Consider the following 23,225-nt stretch of genomic DNA (forward strand, 5'->3'; position numbering starts at 1 on the left):
GTTGTTAGTTACTCGCTTACAATGAGGGTAACCCTCTTGGCATGGGGCATAGAAGGGGTAACCAATGTCGGTTAGTGCAGTAGAGTAATTGTTGGACCTCCTCACTCCTCATGACAATTAATGTTGATGAGGGGATCACATGGGGGTAACTACAACGGGACCGAATCTAGATCCCAAAGCTAGGCTTTGGGTCTTTGTTCTGGAATACACGATGAGCTTCTAGTATTAATACTCAGTCTATGTACCTCACTTGTATACATGTGAGCTATTCTCCACAAGCTTTAAAGCCTTCTAATAAGACCCTCAATGTGTGATTCACATGTATTCATTAAGCTTTGGCACCAAAAAGAAATATTCATTCAGAATATTCCTCTTGAGATCTCATGCATATCTACTTATCGATCCTCACAAGTTCCATGCCACACACTTTTGGCCTTGGTTCACCCTAGTTTACCTTTAAGTAAGGACATCTAGCAAGGCTACAACCGTCATGTTGTCGATCCTAGTGCTATCGTTCACAAGTCCCATTCACCATACTTGACCTTTAACTCGGGAAAAACTGCGAGGCTGCAACGGTCCAGATTTGCTCTCGTTGTCCACTCGGAGTCTGCCTTTTGGTCATTCTCGAATCTCACCTCGTCGCATAGTGTGACGGGTCAAATTCTATGAGAAGCCGCAAGCGTTTCTGAGGCCGCAAATGAAACACAGTGGGACCCTTCTGGCTCCGTAGAACAACGCTTATCGACACACCCACACACACTCTGCACACCCCTTCAGCTATTATTGCTGGGGAGCTTCCAATGTGCTTGCATTTCTCCATACTCAATCTGTGAAGGCGCGCCGGCATTTCAAGACGCTGAGCTGCTAAGGTGGCCCTTCTAACTCTGGTGCGAGACTTGCATGTGTTGCTGCATGTGAGTATGAATATATGTGCGCGCGCGCTTGTGTGTTTGTTTGTGAGAGAGGTGTGTGTGAGAGATAGAGCTTAGGATCAGCTTAGAACCTGCAAGCAGAGGCAGAGAGAGAGAGAGAGAGAGAGAGAGAGAGAGAGAGAGAGAGAGAGAGAGTGAGTTGGGAGGTCGCACACTTTAGCGATGCTTGTGCAACAATATGTGCAATTTTGTGACATGATTAATCATGTTTATGCAACATGGAGATCGTGAACTCGCGTTGGTGTCCTTGGTCAGAAATGTCTAGCATATGCACAACGTGCTCCTTTAGGGAGACTATCCAGGGTATACGAATTGTTCAATTACATGGAGCATGCTATTTTACAAAAATGGATTTTATATGTAAACCGGCACAATGTGTACGTACACACACTATCACAAGTTTGTGACGTGGCATGCTTGGCTGAGGGGACAACAGTGGGTTAGGGTTAAAGAACCTAACCCTAACCCAAGTTACAGATAACGGCGGAGGGGCCTAAACCCTTGAATTAAATCACCTTGGGTACCCTACATATGTGTGCATGGATCCCCCAAAAAACACGGAGGTTGTTGACATGGCCGTATGGAATATCCACGATTTGCGTTGAGACGGGCAAGGCTTTTGGGTAGTAGCTTTTGGGTAGTAGCTTTTGGTGCAAGGCTTTTGGGAGATCAACTTTTGGATGCGCAACTTTTGCGATCGCTCTGTTTTTGGCCCCCCTTGTGCTTTTTACAAGCAGAGCTAGGGCCCTTCTCTCTGGCAGATTAGCTTGAGCACCAAACTTTAGGGCAAGTGCATCCGGACCTTGTGTTGACTCTCTTCTCTTCTCTTTGTTTCTCTCTATTGAAGTTTAGTTTAGTTGTTTGTAGTTTCTCATGTGTTGCTATAGATCTCTTGCTTGGAGTGTCCAAGCTTATTACAGTGGTATCAGAGCTTAGACGATTCTTCTTCTATGAAAGATCCGGTCCCTTGTCTTGTGACACACATAGATTCTCGCAGTGAATTTGGTAAATTGAAAATTGCTCCACTGACTATTCGACTTCGAGAAGATAAAGTCAACCTCAATCTCAGTGCGGAAGTAGTAGAAACCAATGAAGATTCCAACGGGAGCCGACCTCCTTCCGAGGAATGGGGAGAAGACCATGGCCAATTTCCACCAAGAGATCTCGACAGGATGGAGTACTGTCAACTACAGGTTGACACTTGTACCAAAAGGATGATTAAGTACTCCAAGGACCCGAAGTACGCAAAGTATTCGAAGAACCACCCACTTAACGAGGTTCACTCACGATGGAGAATGCCATCCATTTACATCTCAAATCGGCTATAAAGAAGAAAGCAAATCCAAGTGCAAAAAAGCAAAAATTGTACTCACAAGAAGAGTTTGACGATGCTCTTGAGAAGAAGGTCAACAAATTGATGAAGACTACAAAGCAATCTCAAGAGAAGAGCCATTCAAAGGATTATCTCGGCTATCTAGGTCAGGAATCTACTTTCAAGGAAGCTAGTGAATCCAAGAAGCGTGTTTGCTTTGAGGATGTCCTCAGTTCTCTATCTTCGCCTTCGTCTTTAGACAACTCAAAGAGTTCTTCTTCTTCTGACTCCAGCAAGGAGGAAAAGATGCAAAAGAAGCGGACAAAGATATCGAAAAGCAAATCCCATAACTAGTCTAGAAAGCATCACAAGCATTCTAGCAGTTCAGAGGACACTCCATCCTTTGACAGTTTGGACATTGATTGGAGCTCATATGGAACTATCTACGGGGAGAAACAGAAAACTCTAGTGCTTTCAGCTCAATATGAGCATTTTGAGAAAAAGGGTAACAAGACCAAGGAGTTCAAGGATAGAGGACAAGCATTCAAGTTTGACATGCACTTAGGCTTCAAGGATATCCATCGAGCCCTTGTATTTATATAACAACTTGACATCGCTTTTTTGGAGGTTGTTTCTCTCTCTCTCTCTCTCTCTCTCTCTCTCTCTCTCTCAGTCTCAGTCTCAGCACCTTCATTCACAGGAGCATTCACTTTGTTTGTGATCATTGTACTCTCTCACTAAAGGAACGAAAGGCTCTCCCTGTCGTAAGTAAAAAGAAAACTTGAGCACAGTTTGGAGCACTCATCTTGAGCAAGAACAATATTCACTTTCGCTGCACCTTACACATCAGAACCGAATCGCTCCGGGAGATGTCTACAAGACAGCCTTTCGGACGAGCTTTGGTTTGTATGAGTTTTTGGTGATGCCTTTGGGCCTTACCAATGCTCAAGCGACTTTCAACCGAATGATGGATAGGATTTTCTGAGAGTATAGATCATTTGCCGGCACTTTTTGAATGCTCCAACGACTTTCAACCGAATGATGGATAAGATTTTTTGAGAGTATAGATTATTTGCCGCCTCTTTCTTTGATGACATTATAGTCTTCTCTATGGATGAAGCAGAGCACAGACACCATTTGCGTTAGGTCTTTCAGACATTGCGAGATCACAAGTTACTTATCAATGCCAGAAAGAGTGAATTTTTTTTGTCGGAGATACTCTTTTTGGGACACATCGTCTTAGCAGCAGGAGTACAGATGGACCCGGCCAAGATTGAGACTATACGTGATTGGCCCGATTTAAAGAATGTTCATGAAGTTACAAGCTTCTTGGGTTTGTGTTCTTACTACCGGTGATTCATTCGAAAATTTGCAGAGGTAGCTTCCCCTTTGCTCATTCTGACACAGAAAGGAGTCCCTTTATCGTGGGGACCCACAAAGGTGACTGCCTTTCGGACACTGAAAGAGAAATTGACTACTAGATCAATATTGACTTTGTCGGATTTGCAAAAGTCTTTTGAAGTATATTGTGATGCTTGTGGTTGTAGTATAGGAGCGGTCTTAATGCAAGAAGGCCATGTCATTGCCTATGAAAGCCGATTGTTTTCAAGGCCAAAATTGATAGCAGAGATTTATGAGAGAGAGATTTTGGCAGTGATCCATGCTCTTACTCAGTGGCGACATTACCTACTCAGAGCCGATTTTACAGTCTTCATTGATCATCAGAGTTTATGCTACTTCTTGTCACAGAAGCAGCTTTCGGAAAAGCAGATGCGGTGGGCTAACATCTTGTCACAGTTTCACTTCCAGATTGTCCATGTTCAGGGACAAAAAAACTTAGTGGCAGATGCTTTGTCTCGGAAGCCCCTAGTCTTGGTTACTTCTGTGATCCATCATAGAAGCTTCGAGGATATGGTTGATCAGTACGCCACCGATCTGGAATTTTAAGATGTATTCACTTGGATACAGAATGGGAAGATAGTAGTAGGATATTCATACGAGATGGCTACTTGATGAAGAAAACGATGTTGTGCGTCACACAATCGCTGAGAGAAAAGGTTCTGTCTGAGTGCCATTGTCCACCTTTTACGGGTCATCGCGGCATCGACACCACCTTGAAAGATGTGGAGCGTTACTTCTTTTGGCCGAGACTCAAGAAGGATGTGGACGACTTTGTACGCAGTTGCCTAGTATGTTAGAAGGTCAAGTTTGACAGGCATAAGGCACAGGGATTGTTACAGCCTTTATCCATTTCCACCCGCCCCTGGGAAAGTATAGCTATGGATTTCATTTTTTGATCTTCCGAAGACACAGAGTGGGCATGATGGCATTTGGACCGTCATCGACAGATTTAGCAAGCAAGCTCACTTCATTCTAGTGAAGAAAACAGTAAAACCGATTATCATTTAGCGAGACTGTTCATTGCATAGATTTCAGACTACATGGTATGCCTGAGACAATAGTCTCCGACAGAGATCCCCGATTCACGAGTTTGTTTTGGAGGGCTTTTTGGGAGAACATCGGCACACGGTGGCAGTTCTCATCATCATTCCACTCGCAGATAGATGGGCAATTTGAGATTGCAAATTTAATTGTTCCGGATTTATTGAAGTCTTACATTTTTTATCAGAAGACTCAATGGGAATTTTTTTTGTCCTTGGTGGAATTTGCCTACAATAACATGATCCACTTTTCGACGAGGGAAGGCGCCATTTGATATCATTGAAGGTGCTCCGAAGGTTCGCACCCACCCTTAGCACGAAAGATAAATTTTTGAAGCCGACCAGTACACGAGGGACTTGGACACTGCTCTTGCCAAGGTTCGGGAGGCTTTAGCGAAATCTCAGGAACGACACAAGAAGGCAGCAAATTGACACCATTGTGATTTGAAATTAAAGGAAGACGATTGGGTGCTCTTACATTTTGAAAGGCACGCCTAAGAAAGAAAAGGGGAAAGGAGTGGCTTTTTCCAAAGCTTAGCATGAGGTATTATGACCCTTTCCAGATAAAAGAAAAGATAAATGATGTCTCCTTTAGACTGAAGCTGCCCGATACTTGGAAGAATCACAATGCTTTTCATGTCAGTCTATTGAAGCCTTTTAAAGGCGATGTGATCAAAGACGGGGAGCCTGATGAGCAACTGTAACAAACTTGGACACCCCAAGTCAAGATTTTACCGCAACACAACAAAGATTCACTTCAAAACTGTTCACAAAGATGACACGACCCGGCATAGTTCCGTGCCCAGAGGTATTGGCCCCAAAGACTGACGCCCCTTTCGGTATTTCGTTTTATATTAATCTGTGTTCAAAGTACAAGAGAGTAGGTAGACACTCACTCTCAGACTCTGCGTCCAGATGCTCTGAGTAATGAGGCCTAGCCCACTTATTTATTGGTACAAGGGATGTCCAAAAGCAGAGCCCCAAAATCCTCTAATTCAAAAGCTTTAACTCAAAAAGCACATGCCCAAAAGCTGGCCAACGTAATTTGTGGAGATTTGTACGGAATGCCACGTCAGCAATGTCAGCGCGTTTTAAAGAAAATTGCCACGTCAGCAGTTAGTGCAATTTGCGGGGGCCCGTACAATCTGCAACGTGTCAGCCTATCGGTGCCTTATCCGGGCTGCTGCTACGTCACCAGTTGCAGGGTTGTGTTTGGGAGCCAGCGACGTCACCAGTTTGTGACAGCAACCCGAAGTGGAGGAAAGCGAGGAGATACTCGTTCCAGAACAGATATTGACACACAAGGACAGAAAGATAAAAGGTAAAGTGATTAGGCGGTTCTTGGTTAAGTTCAAGAACTATCTTGCATTGGATGCGAAGTGGATGGAGGAGGAGGACCTAGCAAATACTCAGATTTTGGAACTTTACCTTGAAGCATTCGGTTTAGCATAGTCTACTCCGATAGAACCCCGACTTCAGCGAGGGTGAATCTAGTGCAACGGATTTGCACAAGAGGGGAGTCACTCCGCTCCTTTGTCAATGGATTATATAAGGGGTATGAGCCTCCCGAGACCGGCCACGGGAGGGGACCCCCCACCTAGACACGCTAGCCTCACTCCACGCACTCGCGCACCGTGGGGACTCCACGCAAGGTTCCCCGGGGCACGCTATGACCCTCCGTCAGTGCGGCGGAGCCTGAGGCTACGTGGGGCTAGGGACCCGGAACGCAAGACCCGCGAAACGCAAACGGCCGTCGACCCATGAAACGCAACCACGCCCGAGCCGGTCCCGTTCGAGCCGGGCCCCCGTGAAGGCAACTTGACCCGAGCCGGTCCCGTCCGAGCTGGGCCCTCCTGAGCTGGTGCCATCCGCGCCAGGACCCCTTGAAGCAACACCTCGACCCGAGCCGGTCCCGTCCGAGCCGGGCCCTCCTGAGCCGGTACCGTCCGCGCCAGGACCCCTTGAAGCAACACCTCGACCTGAGCCGGTCCCGTCCGAGCCGGGCCCTCCTGAGCCGGTGCCGTCCGCGCCAGGACCCCTTGAAGAAACACCCCGACCCGAGCCGGTCTCGTCCGAGCCGGGCCCGAAACGTCCCCTCCCCGACGCGCCCAGATTCTGGGGCGTCATAGATTACCCCGATTTTGAATAGTCACTGATGTCCCCTTTGGGTTTCAGGGATACTAAAGGGTTGAGGAGTATTCTGCTGTATGACTTTTCAAGTGGAATTCACGAAAATGAAAATGATTGATTTGTACTTGACTTGTTTGAGTGAAGGAATTGAAAGACGAAATGACTGCAACATTTCGGTCTCATAAGTCTCTATAGACATGATTGCAATAAGGATTAGTTAATCGGCCATCTGTCAAGTCCGGAATGGATCTAGATGCGATTACTAAATATGTTGCCGATTGATCATGGTCTGAGATTTGAAATGACTACCATGGGTCTATACCTTGCACTTTCCTTCAAGGGTGAATCTGGGCTTATCTTGGATTCATCTAGCTATATGAGATTTGGAATGAATTTGTCTGTGATTTGTCATGTGATGTCGTGTGATGTCAAGTGATGTCCAGTCGTCTTGTACAAGTGCTAGATGTGTCGTGTGTAGTGCGTCGGTACTAACAGTCAGTGTCTACTAAGACAATTTATGGCCTCTGTCTGTTTTGCAGACGCAATCGACGGTGATTACAATTCTTTCAAGAGGGGGGTATGTCACAAACTGGTGACGTGGCAGGCCCCCGGACACACATTGTTGAGGTGCTAGCTGACGGGCCCCGTAAAATGCGCCAACAGGCTGACATAGCAAAGTGTACGGACTGTATGGACGCCCGCAATCTGTGCTGACTGCTGATGTGGCAGTACGTACGGATCTCCGCAATTAAGACTGGCAGCTTTTGGTTACAGTTGCTTTTGAGTTTGAGAAGCTTTTGAGTTTAAATTGATTTTGGGGCTCTGCTTTTGGGCATCCCTTGTAAAAATAAATAAGCCTCTACCTCTTGGCATGAAACTATGTCGGGCCGTGTCGTCTTTTGTGAACTCTTTTGAAGTGAATCTTTGCTGTGTCGCGGTAGAATTAGACTTGGGGTGTCCAAGTTTGTTACAGCTCTTCATTTGACCTATGTACAGTTGTGTGGGTTCATGCGCGATTGCCGAGGCAAGAGCCTCTTGCACAGGTACTGGATTAGCTAGGTTCTAATCCCCCGCAGATAGGTATATATGTGAATTCGGAGAGATTTCATGTGAGAAATCTTGTCCGATTCCAATGGCAAGAAGCCCTACAGGTGCGGGAGATCGAGGACTTGCTACGGATGCGACTGACTTGCGAAACGGAGCCCAAAACAGGAAATACAGCCTGCTGTGTATTTGTGCAGGTTTAGGGTTTTGCCCCTAGACGGTCCCTAATACCCCCAGGAGGTCCGGGGACACGAGGGGACCGTTATGTGAGTGATTTGGCGAATTTTCAAGGCAGAAAACAGAGAATTCAGCTGCAGATTCTCGCCAGGTTTTGCAAAGTGTCTGTATGCGTCGGGAAAGTCACTTTTTGTGTGGGGATACTGTCTGTGAAGCCTCCTAGTATGGTTATGTTGCCGAAATCGGGCCAGAACAGGTCATTTCAGCCCGGATTATGCGGGGCAGCTTGTAGGAAATCACAGGTTTTACCTTTGTGAATACAATAAAGCAATACCGAAAGGGGCGTCCGTCTTTGGGGCCAACAGGTGTTGGCATCTGCTTGGTAGTGCTCTAGCTTCCAAGCCGTGTGTGTTTGAATTATCAATTCCCGTTACAGGTTTTTATTTGCAAAGTTTCTCTGTGTCCCAAAGTCTAAAGTAAAGTTCCGGGTGAAAGCCCACGTCTACCGCCCTATGAGCCGGTTTCATGGTTGTGTCGGCAGGACATAATCACTTTTTCCTCAAGAAGTGAGCTTCTGTTGGTTTTTGGTGAAGACACAGAGTACATGAACGCGGGATTACACTATGGCCGACAAAGGGAAAGGCATCATGGAAGAGGGTTTCTCTTCACAGGACAGACGGGCAATTCCTCTAGTGTTTGAGGTTGGCGAGAGTTCACGTCCACGTCTGTCTGTACCTCTTGTTGATGTGAATGCTCCACTGATGCAGGGCTTTATGACTGGGCAACTTGAAGATGATGCATTCAGGACTCAATTGGTTGCCGCTGTGAATGTTTTTCTCGACTGGTGCAGAACCCAAGGTTTATGGAGTTCTTGCAAGCGCCACCGGTGCCACAACAGTCTTAAGGGCTTTGACACGTCAGCAATTTGTGACAGCTCGGTTCTTCAATGGCTTGACACGTTAGCGGTTTGTGATATTTTCCCTTCTTGAAAGGAACTAATCGTCCGCGATTACTGTATATCTACAAAACAACTCAAGCTAGCTCAAATATTTCCGAGGGTCTTTCCGAGGGACAATTCGAAGGACATTCCGAGTAAAACTTCTGCTGCTACTTCTTCTTAGAGTTTAGATCTCTCTATCGGGATTTGCAGGTTGCCTCTATTCTTCAGTGGCTTGACACGTCAACACCTGCCATGTGGCACTGTCAACGCAAAACGCGGGCGTCCGTATAGCTGCCACGTCATCAATCCATCAAAATTGTGTGTGTGTGTGTGTGTGTGTGTGTGTGTGGGTCCTGCTTTATTTAATCTCTTTAGGTCTCCTGGGCCCCAATGGACGGGGTCCCATAAGTTCGTGGAAATTCTTCTTTAAAAATAGGCCACTCGGCAAGACTTTGCAAGTTGGTAAAACTTCTTTTGCTGCTTTTGCTTCTTTTGCTACTTTTGCTAGGGTTTAGGCCTCTCGATCGGGATTTGCAGGTTGGCTCCGTTCTCAATGGCTTGACACGTCAGCAGTTTGTGACATCCTCCCTTCTTGAAAGAAAGTAATCGTCTGCGGTCACAACATATCTGTAAAATAACTCAAGTTAGCTCAAAAATTTCCGAGGGTCTTTCCGAGAGACAATCAGTTTTCTCATTCGAGATTGGAGCTCTTGATATCTTGGGTCGTTGGTTTCCCAGAAATATCTTATCCAATAGGAGTATTCAGTGGTTGGCACATCACAATGCAACACAAATGCTCACATATGTATGGTACAAGACGTAGAAACATAAAGTTGTTGATGAACTCTTTTTGCGCAAATAACCATCCAGTTTCGAGCTACGGGTTGTTCGACTCCTCCCTCGGGCCTCAACACTCCTCCCGCATAACCTAAAAAGATCCGAGCGGGAGATATAGAGACCTTTTACAACCAAACACCCTCCAGACCGCAGCGTGTGTCGTTTGGAGGTTCAAGCACACAACCAAACGCTCCCTAGACATCCCGCCTGCGTCGTTCATAGGTTTTCCAACATACAACGAAATGCTCCCCAAACATCCCGTCTGCGTCGTTTCAAGGTTCAGATAATACCAAGTATTGAAACCAGTATCAAAACCATAGTCAAACAGTTCAAATTGGCACCAAGACAGGTTTAAAACAGATACCATCATTTCAAACAAATTCCAAACAGGATCACCAATAAGTTATCAAACAAAATTCAGAAAACTGATAATTCAAACTGAAAAAGCATTCTCGACATCAATCGAGCTTGAAAGTGGACAGGGCTTCCGTCCTGAAACCTGCACCAAAATTAGGGTTAGATTTCTTCCATAAGGTTGTAGCAAACCGCAACATAGTCCACAAGCTCTTGAATAGTCGAAACAGTCCTTGACAGACAATGTTCCTGCAGCGGTGATGGTAGTCCCAAGACAGCAATCACACTGTACCTCCAAGGTTATCAGGTCGAGACGAAACACCAATTGCGAAATGTCCAAAAAATTCAAGGTGTAATCTGCTAGGGTTTCCATAGCAAGCATTTCAAGATATTCTACTTTGCCAGAAGTTGTACTTCGAAGAAAGATGTTAGAAAGCATGTAATTTTGGGCAAAAATTTTCTTGAAAGCTTGCCAAGTCCTTGGAGTGTGCGGCTTGGTAGCTATAGACATCCACCACTGCATGGCATTGCCTTTGAGAAAAAACATCGGCTTGAAAAAATTATTGATCCTTCTCTTGCAAGTGATCTTTATGGCATATGCCCTGGAAGACAGAGCGATGAAGACGGGAGCGTGCTCGATGCACGATGAAGTAAGGGTGTGAGTGGCTAATAAGTCCGGGTCGGGACACCAAGATTCTTTGATAAAATTTCATATAAAGCTTGGAAGCGCTCTATTTGCTCTTTTGTGGGACTAGTATGCTTTCAGAAAAGCACACGCCTGAAGCTCTGATACCATTGTAACGAGACAGGCACCACGTGCTAACGGAATAGAACAGACTGAGCAACTTTAAGCACTTCAAATAACAATTAAACAGAAAAAGATGCACGACACAAGACGAGAGTGGCAGAGTTCCACCCCAAGAGAGCAGTATCTCCAAACATTGGTGCCCCTTTCGGTATTTCTTTATATTGCTGGAGTACAACGCCGGTATTCCAATCCTTGCACCTTCACGCTGAAGCATGCGAGAGAATGAGCCTTGACTCATATTTAAAGGCCCTTGGCCTTTGAAAAGCAGTTACATGAAAAGCTTCAAACTCAAAAGCATCCGGCCCAAAAGCTGGTGCTGAAATTAGCTGGCGCATCTGACGGAAGTCCGCACACCTACCACGTTAGTAACGCAAATCGCGGAAGTTTGTACAACCTTCCATGTGGCACTGTTAGTGCAAAATGCATGCGTTCGTATAGCTGCCACGTCATGAGTCCAACGCAATTTTGTGTGTGTGTGTCTTGCTTTTGTCACAAAACGGGAGCGTACACGAGCACTTAGAAAATCTGAAAATTATAATTCTTTGAAAACATGAGAAAAGGGAGAAGATCGACACAGAATTGGGGACCAGAAGATGGGCTGGTCCCCCCCCCCCCCCCCCCCCCCCGTAAAGAGTATTCTTTTATTCAGAGAGAATTCTTATACAAGCACGAGAACCCGAGGAAACCCCTCCGTTTTGTAATCTTAGACCCGAAGGTCGTGCTTTCCCGTAAAGGGCTTGGGCACAAGGTTGTTCCTTCCCGTAAGGGACTTAGGCGTGAAGCCGTACTTCCCGTAAAGGGCCTTCCCGTAAGACGGGAGATTCCTGCAAAACAAACCACACAAACATGCGACAACAATTCGTATGGCGAATCCACAATAGATACCTGTTGCTCTTGCGCGGGAAAAAGCGACTTCCGTGCTTCGTAGTCTCGCGATCTCTTGCGGCAGAGTCTTCTCTTGCTGACGTTGGTACCCCCTTTGAGTGAGGGCATGTGGTGCTTATATAGCTCCCTGGCCACGGCACGAATAGCTGCTCGCGTAGAGATCGTGGCCGTTTTTTTTTGTTTTTGTTTGCGCTGTTCTTCCCGAAATAGGGAGAGAGAATTCGCTGGCTGGTTTTGTTGCTTTATCTTCTAAGTGGCTGCCCACTTATTAAGTGGGCGGCCGACATATTTTAAAATTGGTCTGAACGTGCCCAAAAACTCAATAAAACCTTATAAGTTAAAACCAATGCATTTCACAACACTTCCCAGGCGTCCCTGGATGCAACCACATGCACGAATGCAATGCAAACATAGATTCCTCGTGGGAAAGCGTCTGCCTTCCCGCGATTGTTCCTGCTTTTCGTAAAAAGCTTCATTGAACCCATCTTTATTCTTGTGCTTGCGTTCTTACGCGTATTTTCTTACTCAGTTCGGATTTCCTCCTTAGCCTACGGAATGCCCCCTTTCTGATGCACCCGTCACCCATCATGTGACGCATCAGGGGCACCCGTAACCCGGCCCTTTCCACCAAACTTACGGAAACTCCTTCGCGATGTTTACCGTCACCCATCAAATGACACATCAGAGTTGTCCGTTCCTGATGGCATTTCCTATAGCTACAATCTTTTAACAGTTCTTAGTGTACACATTAAAATATCCTAATTTCATAAAAAGAAATTAATCATTAAAAATAAGAAATAGTCCAATTAGCAACAACTTTATTTAATGTTTTTAGGTCTCCTGGGCCCCATCGAACGGGGTCCCAAAAGTTAGTGGGAATTCTTTAGAAATAGGCTACTCGGCAAGACTTTGCAAGTTGGCAAAACTTCTTGTGCTGCTTCTTCTAGGGTTTAGGCCCCTCGGCCGGGATCTGCAAGTTGGCTCCGTTCTCGATGGCTTGACACGTCAGCAATTTGTGACATTTTGGGATACTTTTCTACTTGTAGCTTCCTTTGAAAAGGTCTCTCTCAAATAACAGATGAGCGATATTGTTGCGGTCTAACCAAAGAACTTTAAAGATACTGTCTATGGTAAAAGTCTTCCGATATTCAACAGCTCATAGACCATGCTCTGAATGATTATTCAATGTTGACAGACCCCTTGACATTTGCAATGGATACACATTTATCCAAATCCTCAGACAAAGAGACCTTCAAGGGAGAGGAGGATAAAAAGTTGATTAAGAAGAAGAAGTCCACAGTTCCGGTGAGGGTTAGTGGTGCTAATCCTATAATTAAGACCTAAAACTTTATACTTAAGATCAAACTGAGACTCAAGAGACTGAATGTGTGTTTGATTGATTGAATGAATGCTTTAAAACTGAGTACAATAGGCTCCTTATATAGGAGACAAAGAGACACAAATGAAAAGACACGTCTCATGGTGAAGAGACGTGACTTTAGATGTAAAGACACATCCTTTCGGTGAAGAGTTGCAACCATTGAACGAAGAGTCGCAACCATAGAGCGAAGGGGTGTGACCAATCGTCGAAGGAGTGTGGCTTTTGACGAAGAGGCATGTCTCTTGAGCGAAGGGTCGTGACCATCCAAGCATAGGGGTTCTCCTTAGCATGGCACTTTGCGTATTTGCAACTAGGAGTAGATGTAATACTGCAACATAGTCACAATCGTGACATTCCCTCCCATTTAAAATGAGAGTCCGTGTTTAAGAAATGACTTCTGATGTTGATAGAACTCTAGAAAAGCATTAAATCTCTGAATATCTTCAGTCTTTGAGTTATCTGAAACCTTTGTCTTGAACTTTTGCTTCTTGTGAAACCTTTTTGCTTTGATTGCTAAATCCCATGTCGTTTCATTGTTCAAAGACTTTTTAGAAGAATCAGGTTTAATCAGGTTGACTGCAAAAAGGGATTGATCTTCAAAATCCTTTATATAATGTAAGACGTCTGGTTCAAAATCTTCCAATATTTGTGAAATATTTGGTGAAGAGGAAATCTTCTCAAGGCATTCTTCGAAGTAGTTAACTTCATCTTTGTTAATCACTGGAGAGGATTTTGGATTGAGATTCCAATCATCTTCCATTAACGAATCCCAAAATTTGTCAGAATCATCTTCAAAAATTGTCACTTCATGACTTGCAATTGGCATATCATCATCCAACAAAGAATCAAAGAAAGCATAGTCGTCTTCAGACTCAGAATCTACAACTATGTCCTTATCTCTGTCTGGTAACGAAGTATCACTTGGAAAAACTTCTTGCTTGAAATCATCTTTGTCTTCATCATTTGATTCAGGAGAAGTTAACGAATTCAAAAATTCATCAATAATTATTTTTGCATCTGCACCAGAGATCATATTTGCTTCATAATCCATTGTATCATGTTGTTTGACTAGTATACGTGAGGCTTGAATCACTCGTTCGGCATGATAAAGCTCGTGTAAAATCAGTTCACGTCCATCTTTGAACAAGTTGATAGTATGTCCTCGAAAGCTAATGGCTGGATCATATTGAAATAACCAACGCTGGCCAAGAATCATGTCGTAATAAGATAAAGGCACGACTTCGAGATCCAGTTGATCTGCATAATTTTGAATTTCGAACTGTAACTGTCGAACTGTCTCATCACAAGTTAAAATTGATCCATTAGCTAATTCCACATCACATAAGTGAGATGTCTTCTGAATTGACAAACCAAGCTGTCGAACTATCTAAGTGCTGAAACGAAATTATTTGAGCATTCACTGTCCACCAAAACTTGATGGATTGACCATTGAGAGTTCCAAGAAGGCTCAAAACTTGCTTTGAGAGAGACTTCAAAACTGAAGAATTGCACGGAACATGCTTCATAAGAATAGTCGTATCCTCTGAGACACAAATTGTGTTGACCACAAATTTTCCTTTATCTTGAGCAAAAGTTGGTTGCTTGGAATTTGATGATGTTTTCGTGTTGGAATTTCTTTTCAAATTAGACGGATTTGGTCTCTTTGGACATTGATACCATCTATGGTCACCACCGCAAATTATACATAATCCATCCTTCTTTGAAGTTGAAGAAGCATTTGACGAAGAGCCTTGCTGAGTATTGCAATGCCGATCTTGAGAAAAATCACGTTCTTTACCACGATCAAGTAGAGGATTTGAAGAAGATCTGCTTCGAGATTGTCGATCTTGAAAATAGAACCTTGAAGTTGAATAAGGCTTCGTTGCTTGCTGTTTGAACTGAGATTGTTGCTGTTGACTTTGGCTATAGCTCTTTGCGTCATGCTGTGAAAAGCGAGTGTTGTTTGAAGTTCAGGCACCAGGGAGAAAATTCCATGCAGTGCGCCGATTATTGCCAAGACGCTCCACATAGGCAATTACAACATCCAAGGTGGTAGGGTTGTACTTGTGCACATCGTCTTCAGGGTTGGTTCAAGCCCGTCTATGAAACTATGTAGTTTATCAGAGGGGCCGAGATTCTCTATCTCCAGAGTTAGTCTCTGAAACTCTGTGTTGTACGCGACCAAGGAGCCAGTCTGGCTCAGGCAGCCAATGAGGATGAAAATCCGCATTGGCAGGTTCGAACGCCTTACGAATAGCATGCTGGAACTTATCCCAAGAAGGTGTGTGTTTACCATCAGCAACCCGTCGTTGCCACCAAAGAAATGTTGTGTCCTTGAGCAGAGAAGTAGCAAGTGCAACTTTTTTACTCTCGACTAAATCTGTGTTTGATAAGTAAACCTCCATTTTGAATAGCCATTGGTCCAGCACGCGCTTGTCGCGGCGGCCATTATATGGCTCTGGCAGTATAGCCTCCAGTTTCTTCTTCTGTGCAACATTAAAAATTTATAAAGTAATTGAAGTTGGCGATTGTCTACCTCATGAGTTGGATTTGGTTCGTTTGGTTCGTCCATTGAAGCTTCAGAAGAAGGTGGTGGAGAAGCAGCATCAGTTGTCCGAGAAGTAGTAGGACGATTTGGAGAAGTGTTTTGCGTCTGCATCTGATCCAAGTGAGTGTGAAGTGATGCGAGGCTTGTGGAAAGTGTGGCCATTTGCTCCTTGATAAGAGCAAGGGCATCCTTTGACCTTCTCCATCATGTGATGGCAGCATGGTTACGCCTCAAAGGGAACTCGAATAGGTGCAGGAGCAAGGTTTGGGACGGGTACTTAGGGAGCTGAAACTATGTTTGGGACAAGTTTGGGCTCTAGAGTCGGAAAATCGAGAAGAATTACCACTGCGGGCGCAAGGGGTTTTTCTGGGAGAACATCTTTGGGAATCTTGTCTACGTGTCATCTGCCATGGGTGTGGTGCCGATTGCGTGTAGAGGAGAAACGATGACTAGCGCTGAGAGAGTGGGGGCAAAGTGCAAAGCCTGAAAACGCTTGCTGGCTGCTTTTTTTATTATAAATTGTGACTGGTTATGTAAGTAAATTGAAAGAGTTTCCTTGAAAGGGTGAGTTCACATGAGGGGGTTAATTATTCGGGGGTTGGCCGGGCAAGGGAACCGATAAATTAAAGGTATTGATTATAGTTAAAAAACCATGCGCTGCTGGCTGAACGGGTTAAAAAAAAAGGACCAGCGAAGGGGCAGCCAGCGTGAACGTCAGCAAGGCAAGCTATCCAGCGAATTACAACCCAGTGATTCAGCCAGCACTTTAGCAATTGTGAAAGGGGTGCCCCTGGAGTGAAACTCAGCAGCGCAAGGGGCAGCTTCACGTAGAAGCATAGAGAAGGGAATAGAGAGGAGCGCCATGTGCGAAGAAGAGCCATTGGGTCGACACCAAAGGGCATTGGTGCATGCAAGGGGGAATCTGCGGCCACCACTCCATCTCAGCCCCGGTAAGGAATTGCTCTCAAATCAGCCACCAAAGGGTGCATGCGTGTTTGGTAGAGGATGCGGGAGAGGGCTACATCAAGGGGTTAAACACCAGCAATGCAATCTGCAATCCATCTTTCTTCTGCTTCCATATAACTCTAGGAAGGGGATAGAATGTAGCGGCGAGGGTGAGAAGCTCACAACCTTCGGGTCCCGGGAAAAAAATTTGCCCCGATATTAGTGTGAGGATTAGTGGTGCTGATTCTATAATTAAGACTTAAAACTTCATACTTAAGATCAAACTGAGACTCAAGAGACTGAATGTGTGTTTGATTGATTGAATGAATGCTTTAAAATTGAGTACAATAGGCTCTTTATATAGGAGACGAAGGGACACAAATGAAAAGACATGTCTCATGGTGAAGAGACATGATTTTAGATGTAGAGACACATCCTTTTGGCGAAGAGCTGCAACCATTGGACGAAGAGTCGCAACCATAGAGCGAAGGGGTGTGATCAGTTGTCGAAGAAGTGTGGCATTTGGTGAAGAGGCATGTCTCTTGAGCGAAGGGTCGTGACCATCCAAGCGTAGGGATTCTCCTTGGCATGGCACTTTGCGTATCTGCAACTAGGAGTGTAGATGTAATAGTGCAACATAGTCACAATCGTGACAGTTCCACAAATGTCTGTCGAGAAAAAGCAGAGTGATACAAGCAAGGAAAGAGCTATGTTGTGGCGAAGTAGGGCACATTTTGGCAATGTGTCCCAAGGAAAAGGAACAACTGCACGACAAGCCGGAAACATCAAAAGCTGCAGAGGAGCGAGTGGCAAAGAAGGGAAAGACGAAAACAGAATTTGTACCAAATTTTAAGGGGATGCCCAAGGACCACAATGATGAGAGTATTGAGTTATGTAGAGCTTGGGGCAGAGTACAAGATCAGGAAGCCTTAATCTTCTTCAACATGGGAGACAAGGCCAACTTTATCTCTATTGAGATGATGGTTCAGTTTGGAGTCGGCCCGAGGACATGGGACCGCAAATTGATGCAGTGCTAGCAGCACAAGGGCATGAAGCTGTAGTAATACCTCTCATTGGCAAGCTCTGCTTGCATTGTAGGGCACAAGGACTTCCATATTATGCCACTTGAGGGGTTGATGTGCTTTTGGGAATGCGTGGCATTACAAGAATGATGTGGTGGTCCAGTCGAAGGCTAGGAATTTTCAATTGAAGACGAGTAAAGGCAAAGAATTGCTTATTGTTGAAAAGTTCAAGGGTGAGCGGGTGAGTGGAAGTGAGAGATTTATTGTAAGAGGATTGTGGTCACGGTAGACCGAGCTTATGCTCGAGATGCCACATGATGGGTCACCTTGTGAAGATTGTCACAGGTGCAGCCACAAAGACAAATTGATCATAAGAGAGCCCCATCCTCACACTCTCACAAGACCCAATCGAGCTCAGCACAATGTCAAGGTTCTATGCAGCAACAGGACAGGGGTAAGAGGAGTGTCACAAAGTGATGATGTGCAGCCACAAAGACAAATTGATCATAAGAGAGCCCCATCCTCACAGTCTCACAAGACCCAATCGACCTCAGCACAATGTCAAGGTTCTATGTAGCAACAGGACAGGGGTAAGAGGAGTGTCACAAAGTGATGATGTGGCGGACAGTAGAAACCCTAATTTCCGGAAATCACAGGGGCTGAAAAAAAAAAACTATAAAAAAAAAAATGATGAGCGACGCGAATTTTGCTTTTTTTTTATAAAAAAAGAGAAAAGACTCTGTAAGAGAGAGAGAGAACTGATGCTTTTTATTTTAAAAGCTTTTGGGGCTCTTCTTTTGGGCATCCCTTGTATCTTTAAATAAGTGGTGAGGGCTTCTCTTCTGAGAGCGTCTGGACGTAGAGTCTGAGAGTGAAACCCTAGCCACTCTCTTGTACTTTGATCTGATTAATATAAAAAGAAATACCGAAAGGGGCGTCAATCTTTGGGGCCAATATCTCTAGGCACGGAACTCCGTCGGGCTAGTGTACATCTATTGTGATCTGTGACTTGTTTTGAAGTGGTTATTTGGTGCTGTCGCGGTTGATTCTTGACTTGGAGTGGCCAAGTCTGTTACAGTGGTATCAGAGCACGGCCGATTTCTCTTCTACGGGAAATCCGATCCCCGAATTTTTTTTCCGCGGCACCTATGGCTTCAGGCAATGATCAGTCGACTCCCTCTGCATCTAGAGATGCGGGCTGGGATCACAACGAAGATTCAGACAGAGAGTATAGCCCGCCTCGGCCTACTCAGGCGGAGCAAAGAGAGATGGAGCGTCGTCAATTGATTGACGATGCAACAAAGATGATGCTCAATTTTGCCAAGGACCCGAAGATGGCAAAATATATGAACCAGATCTCTTTGGAAGAGGTACAGATGGAGTGGCAAAGAATCACAACACCACTCCCGAAACCCGCTCTCAAGAAACCTTTTGCCTCCAAGAAATATACGGAGAAGGAATTGGAGAACGTGGTTGATGCACGGATTGCTTAGCTTTTCGACGTGCAAAAGAAAGGCAAAAAGCACGGCAAAAAGCAGAAGAAAGGCATTGACTTCTTGGAATATTTGGGTCGTCGGTCGACATTTGACAAGGCCAAGAAATTGAAGAAGCGCGTCAAGTTTGAAGACCTACCCAGTTCTTCTTCTTCTTCTTCTGACAGTTCTTCTAGCTCTTCAGACTCGAGCGAAGAAGACAGGAAAAGCAAAAAGCGAAGCAAGAAACAACGCTTTGGAAAGGGCAAGAAAAAGGCAAGGAAGTCTAAGTCTCGCCCAGTGAGTGACACTTCTACAGAGGACTCGTCTACGGACAGTTCAGACTCTGACAACGGAAACTTTTATGCGAATAAGAAGAATTTTTACAAAGCCAACCAGTATAACTTTCTCGAAGATAAAAGCAAGAACGTCCGAGAGTTTAAGGAAGGTGGCCACTCGATCAAGTTTGATACTTTTTAGGATACTCAGATGCTTCGAAGGCTTTGTCTTTTATACAGCAGTTTGACATCGCTTTCGCGGGAGGACGCTATTCAGAGCACTCCAAGATTCGGAGATCTGCCTCTTATTTAAAGAGGAATGCTCGTACTTGGTGGTCCACGCTTCTTTTTAAACAAGACTGTGCCAGTTAAATGGCTGAAATTTACGAAGCTTTTTATTTCTTCTTGGTTGACGCAAGAATATGAACGAGATATACGAGCTGCTTGGAACCATCTTCGGATGACCAAGAAAGACACAATCAATGCTTATTGTGAAAGATTCTGGAGCTCTTTTCTACCCGCCTCTTCATTCAAGAAGATCTCGTTCAGATAACAGATTGAGCGGTTTACCTTGGGTCTACCTACAGAGATCCGAGATCACTGCTTGGAATAGAAGTCAGCTTCTATTTAGGAGTTGATGAGTCATGCGAAGCGGGGCTTTGCCATTCACTATGGCAGTTTGACCTACCCCACAGATAAGGCCATGACGCAACGAGCCGAACAGACTTCTGGGAATGAAAGTAGAAAGAAAAAAGAGCAACCCAAAGAAAAAGGATGCACAACCCAAGCTTACTCCTGAGGAGAGAGCTCGCTTCATCAGAGAGGGAAAGTGCTTTGGATGCGGGGAACATGGATATATCTCCGCGAAGTGCCCTGAAAAGGCACAGAAAGAACAGAATGATAAAGACGACGACAGGCCTGAGAGTTCGAGAGCAGCTGAGGAATGTGGCAGAAAAGGCAGATAGAAAAGCAGAAGTGATACCACATGGCGTGGGACCTGCTCCGAATCTAATGAATGAAAGTACAAACTTTACCGCTTTTGGGGCAAAGTGAAGGATCAGGAAGCTCTTTTGAAGGAGCCAAGGCCAACTTCTTTTCACTTGGAATTGGCGGCTCGATTTGGAATTACGCCCGACAGACTGACGCCACAGACGGAGGTAGTTCGACTGACACCTGGATGGGAAGTTGCCATTACACTGAGCATTGGCAAACTTCGACAGGGTGTTCAGGGCACGCGAGTCAAGTTCTACTCAAGATCCCTTGGTACCACAAGAACTACGCCGTGGTTGACTATTGGGCCGAGAAAGCGACTTTGATAAATGAAGGGCTTAGAGATTGTACTTGATGAACTTCAGTTTCTTACTCATTCTTTTGGGAGAGAACTGAACAATGGATAAAGGTTGAATATATTTTGACCTGATCAAAAGAACGCCAGGATTTTTCTCCACACTCATGCCAATTGCTTTTCAGAGGGTCTGAAGATCAAACCATTGATCTGATACCTGGAAGCACGCCACCGAATCAGCCACCTTACTGTGTGAGCCGAGTACAGAATGAAAAGATTATGAACACAGTGAAAGACCTCTTGGAAAAGGGTCTTGTCCAACCTAGTACTTCACCGTATTGCTCTCCAGTGTTGTTGGTTTTGAAGAAAGACGGATCTTGGAGAATGTGCATCGATTATAGCACTCTCAACGAAATCACCATCAAGAACAGATTTCCGATTCCTAGGATTGATGATATACTCGACAGGTTACAGGGATCCTCGTGCTTTAGCAAGATTGACTTGAAGAGTGGATATCATCAGATCAAGATAGCGCCAAGAGATGTCTACAGCTTTTCAGACGACTTTTGGGTTATTTGAGTTTTTGGTGATGCCTTTTGGCTTAACCAATGCTCCTGCGACATTTAACCGGATGATGGACATGATTTTTCAAGAGTACATGCTATTTGTTGGCACTTTCTTTGACGACATCATTGTTTTCTCCAAGAATGAGGTAGAACACAGAGATCATCTGCTTCAAGTCTTTCAGGCATTACGAGATCACATATTAGTGATTAATGCAAAGAAAAGTGAATTTTTCCTACCAGAGATACACTTTTTGGGACACATTGTGTAAGCAGCAGCAAGAGTGCAAATGGACCCGGCCAAGATAGAGACTATCCTTGATTGGCCCGATTTGAGGAATGTCCATGAAGTTAGAAGCTTCTTGGGACTGTGTTCGTACTACAGGCGGTTCATACGAAAGTTTGCAGAGGTTGCTTCCCCTCTGCATACCTTGACACAGAAAGGAGTACCTTTTTCGTGGGGACCCACAGAGGTGATTGCCTTTCGGACATTGAAAGAGAAATTGACTACAGGACCTATTTTGCCTTTGCCGGACTTGCAGAAGTCATTTGAAGTATATTGTGATGCTTGTGGTCGTAGTCTGGGTACGGTCTTGATGCAAGAAGGCCATGTCATAGCTTACGAGAGCCGTTTGTTCTCTAGGCCGGAGATGACAACACAGATTTATGAGAAAGAGCTTTTGGCGGTTATCCATGCTCTTACTCAGTGGCGGCATTACCTACTCGGAGCGGATTTTATTGTCTTTACAGACCATCAGAGTTTGCGCTACTTCTTGTCACAGAAGCAGCTTTCGGAAAAGCAGATGCGGTGGGCGAACATCTTGTCACAGTTCCACTTCCAGATTGTCCATGTGCAGGGACAAAAGAATGTGGTGGCAGATGCTTTGTCTCGGAAACCGTTAGTTTTGGCTATTTCCGTGATACATCATAGGAGCTTCGAGGATATGGTCGATCAGTATGCCACAGATTCAGATTTTGCAGATATTTTCACACGGATACGAGATGGGGAGACATTAGCGGGATACTCCCTTCGGGAAGGCTACTTGATGAGAAAGACTATGTTGTGCGTTACACAGCCGTTGAGGGATAAGGTTATGACTGAATGCCACTGTCCACCTTTTACGGGTCACCGCGGCATTGCTACCACCATGAAAGGGGTAGAGAGATACTTCTTTTGGCCATGACTCAAAAAAGACGTGGAAGAGTTGTGCGCAATATGCCAGAAGGTCAAGTTTGACAGGCATAAGACACAGGGATTGTTACACCCTTTTACCCATACCCACCCGCCCCTGGGAAAGTATTGAAATGGATCTCATTTTTGATCTCCCGATTACACAGAATGATCATGATGATTTTCGGATTACATGGCACGTTTGAGACAATTGTCTCCGACAGAGACCCCAGATTTATGAGTTTGTTTTGGAAGGCAATTTGGGAAAACATTGGCACGCGGTTGCAGTTCTGGTCATCGTTCCACTTGCAGACTGACGGGCAATTTGAGATTGCCAATTCAGTGATTTTAGATTTATTGAAGTCTTGTATCTCGGATCAAAAGACTCAATGGAAAAAGAACTTACCTTTGGTGGAATTTGCCTACAATAACACGATACACTCTTCGACGGGGAAGACGCCATGTGAGATTGTTGAAAGTGCTGCGAAGGTTCCATCCTTCCTGAGCACGAGAGATTAGATATTTGAAGTGGATGAATATTCGCGAGATTTGGAGAGGCTTTTTCCAAAGCTTAGTATGCGATACTACAGACCTTTCCAGATTACTGACAAGATAAATGATGTCTCCTTCCGATTGAAACTGCCAGATACTTAGAGGATTCACAATGCATTGCATGTGAGTCTCTTGAAACCTGTTAAGG

The 23,225-nt window shown here is 44.9% G+C and overlaps 1 protein-coding gene across 7 annotated transcripts in view; it reads left to right on the plus strand.

Annotated features, from left to right (window-relative positions):
* The first annotated feature begins 628 nt into the window (after positions 1 to 628).
* The window catches only part of LOC147438103 (uncharacterized), a 34,188-nt gene continuing 11,591 nt past the window's right edge, over positions 629 to 23,225 (plus strand). For 2 of the 7 annotated variants that reach the window (XM_086487457.1, XM_086487455.1), the window contains exon 1: positions 697 to 914. Coding sequence is in view for 1 of the 7 variants with exons in the window: in XM_086487455.1 (XP_086343581.1) it covers positions 901 to 914 (14 nt within the window). In the remaining 6 variants the exon portion in view is untranslated. Of the gene's footprint in view, positions 915 to 23,225 lie in introns of all 7 variants that reach the window. The other 5 variants (XM_086487459.1, XM_086487460.1, XM_086487453.1 and 2 more) reach the window with 3 other exon arrangements.

This window comes from Adiantum capillus-veneris, chromosome 17 (assembly GCF_014529385.1).
Source record: "Adiantum capillus-veneris isolate H3 chromosome 17, ASM1452938v2, whole genome shotgun sequence".
NCBI classification, from domain to species: Eukaryota; Viridiplantae; Streptophyta; class Polypodiopsida; order Polypodiales; family Pteridaceae; genus Adiantum; species Adiantum capillus-veneris.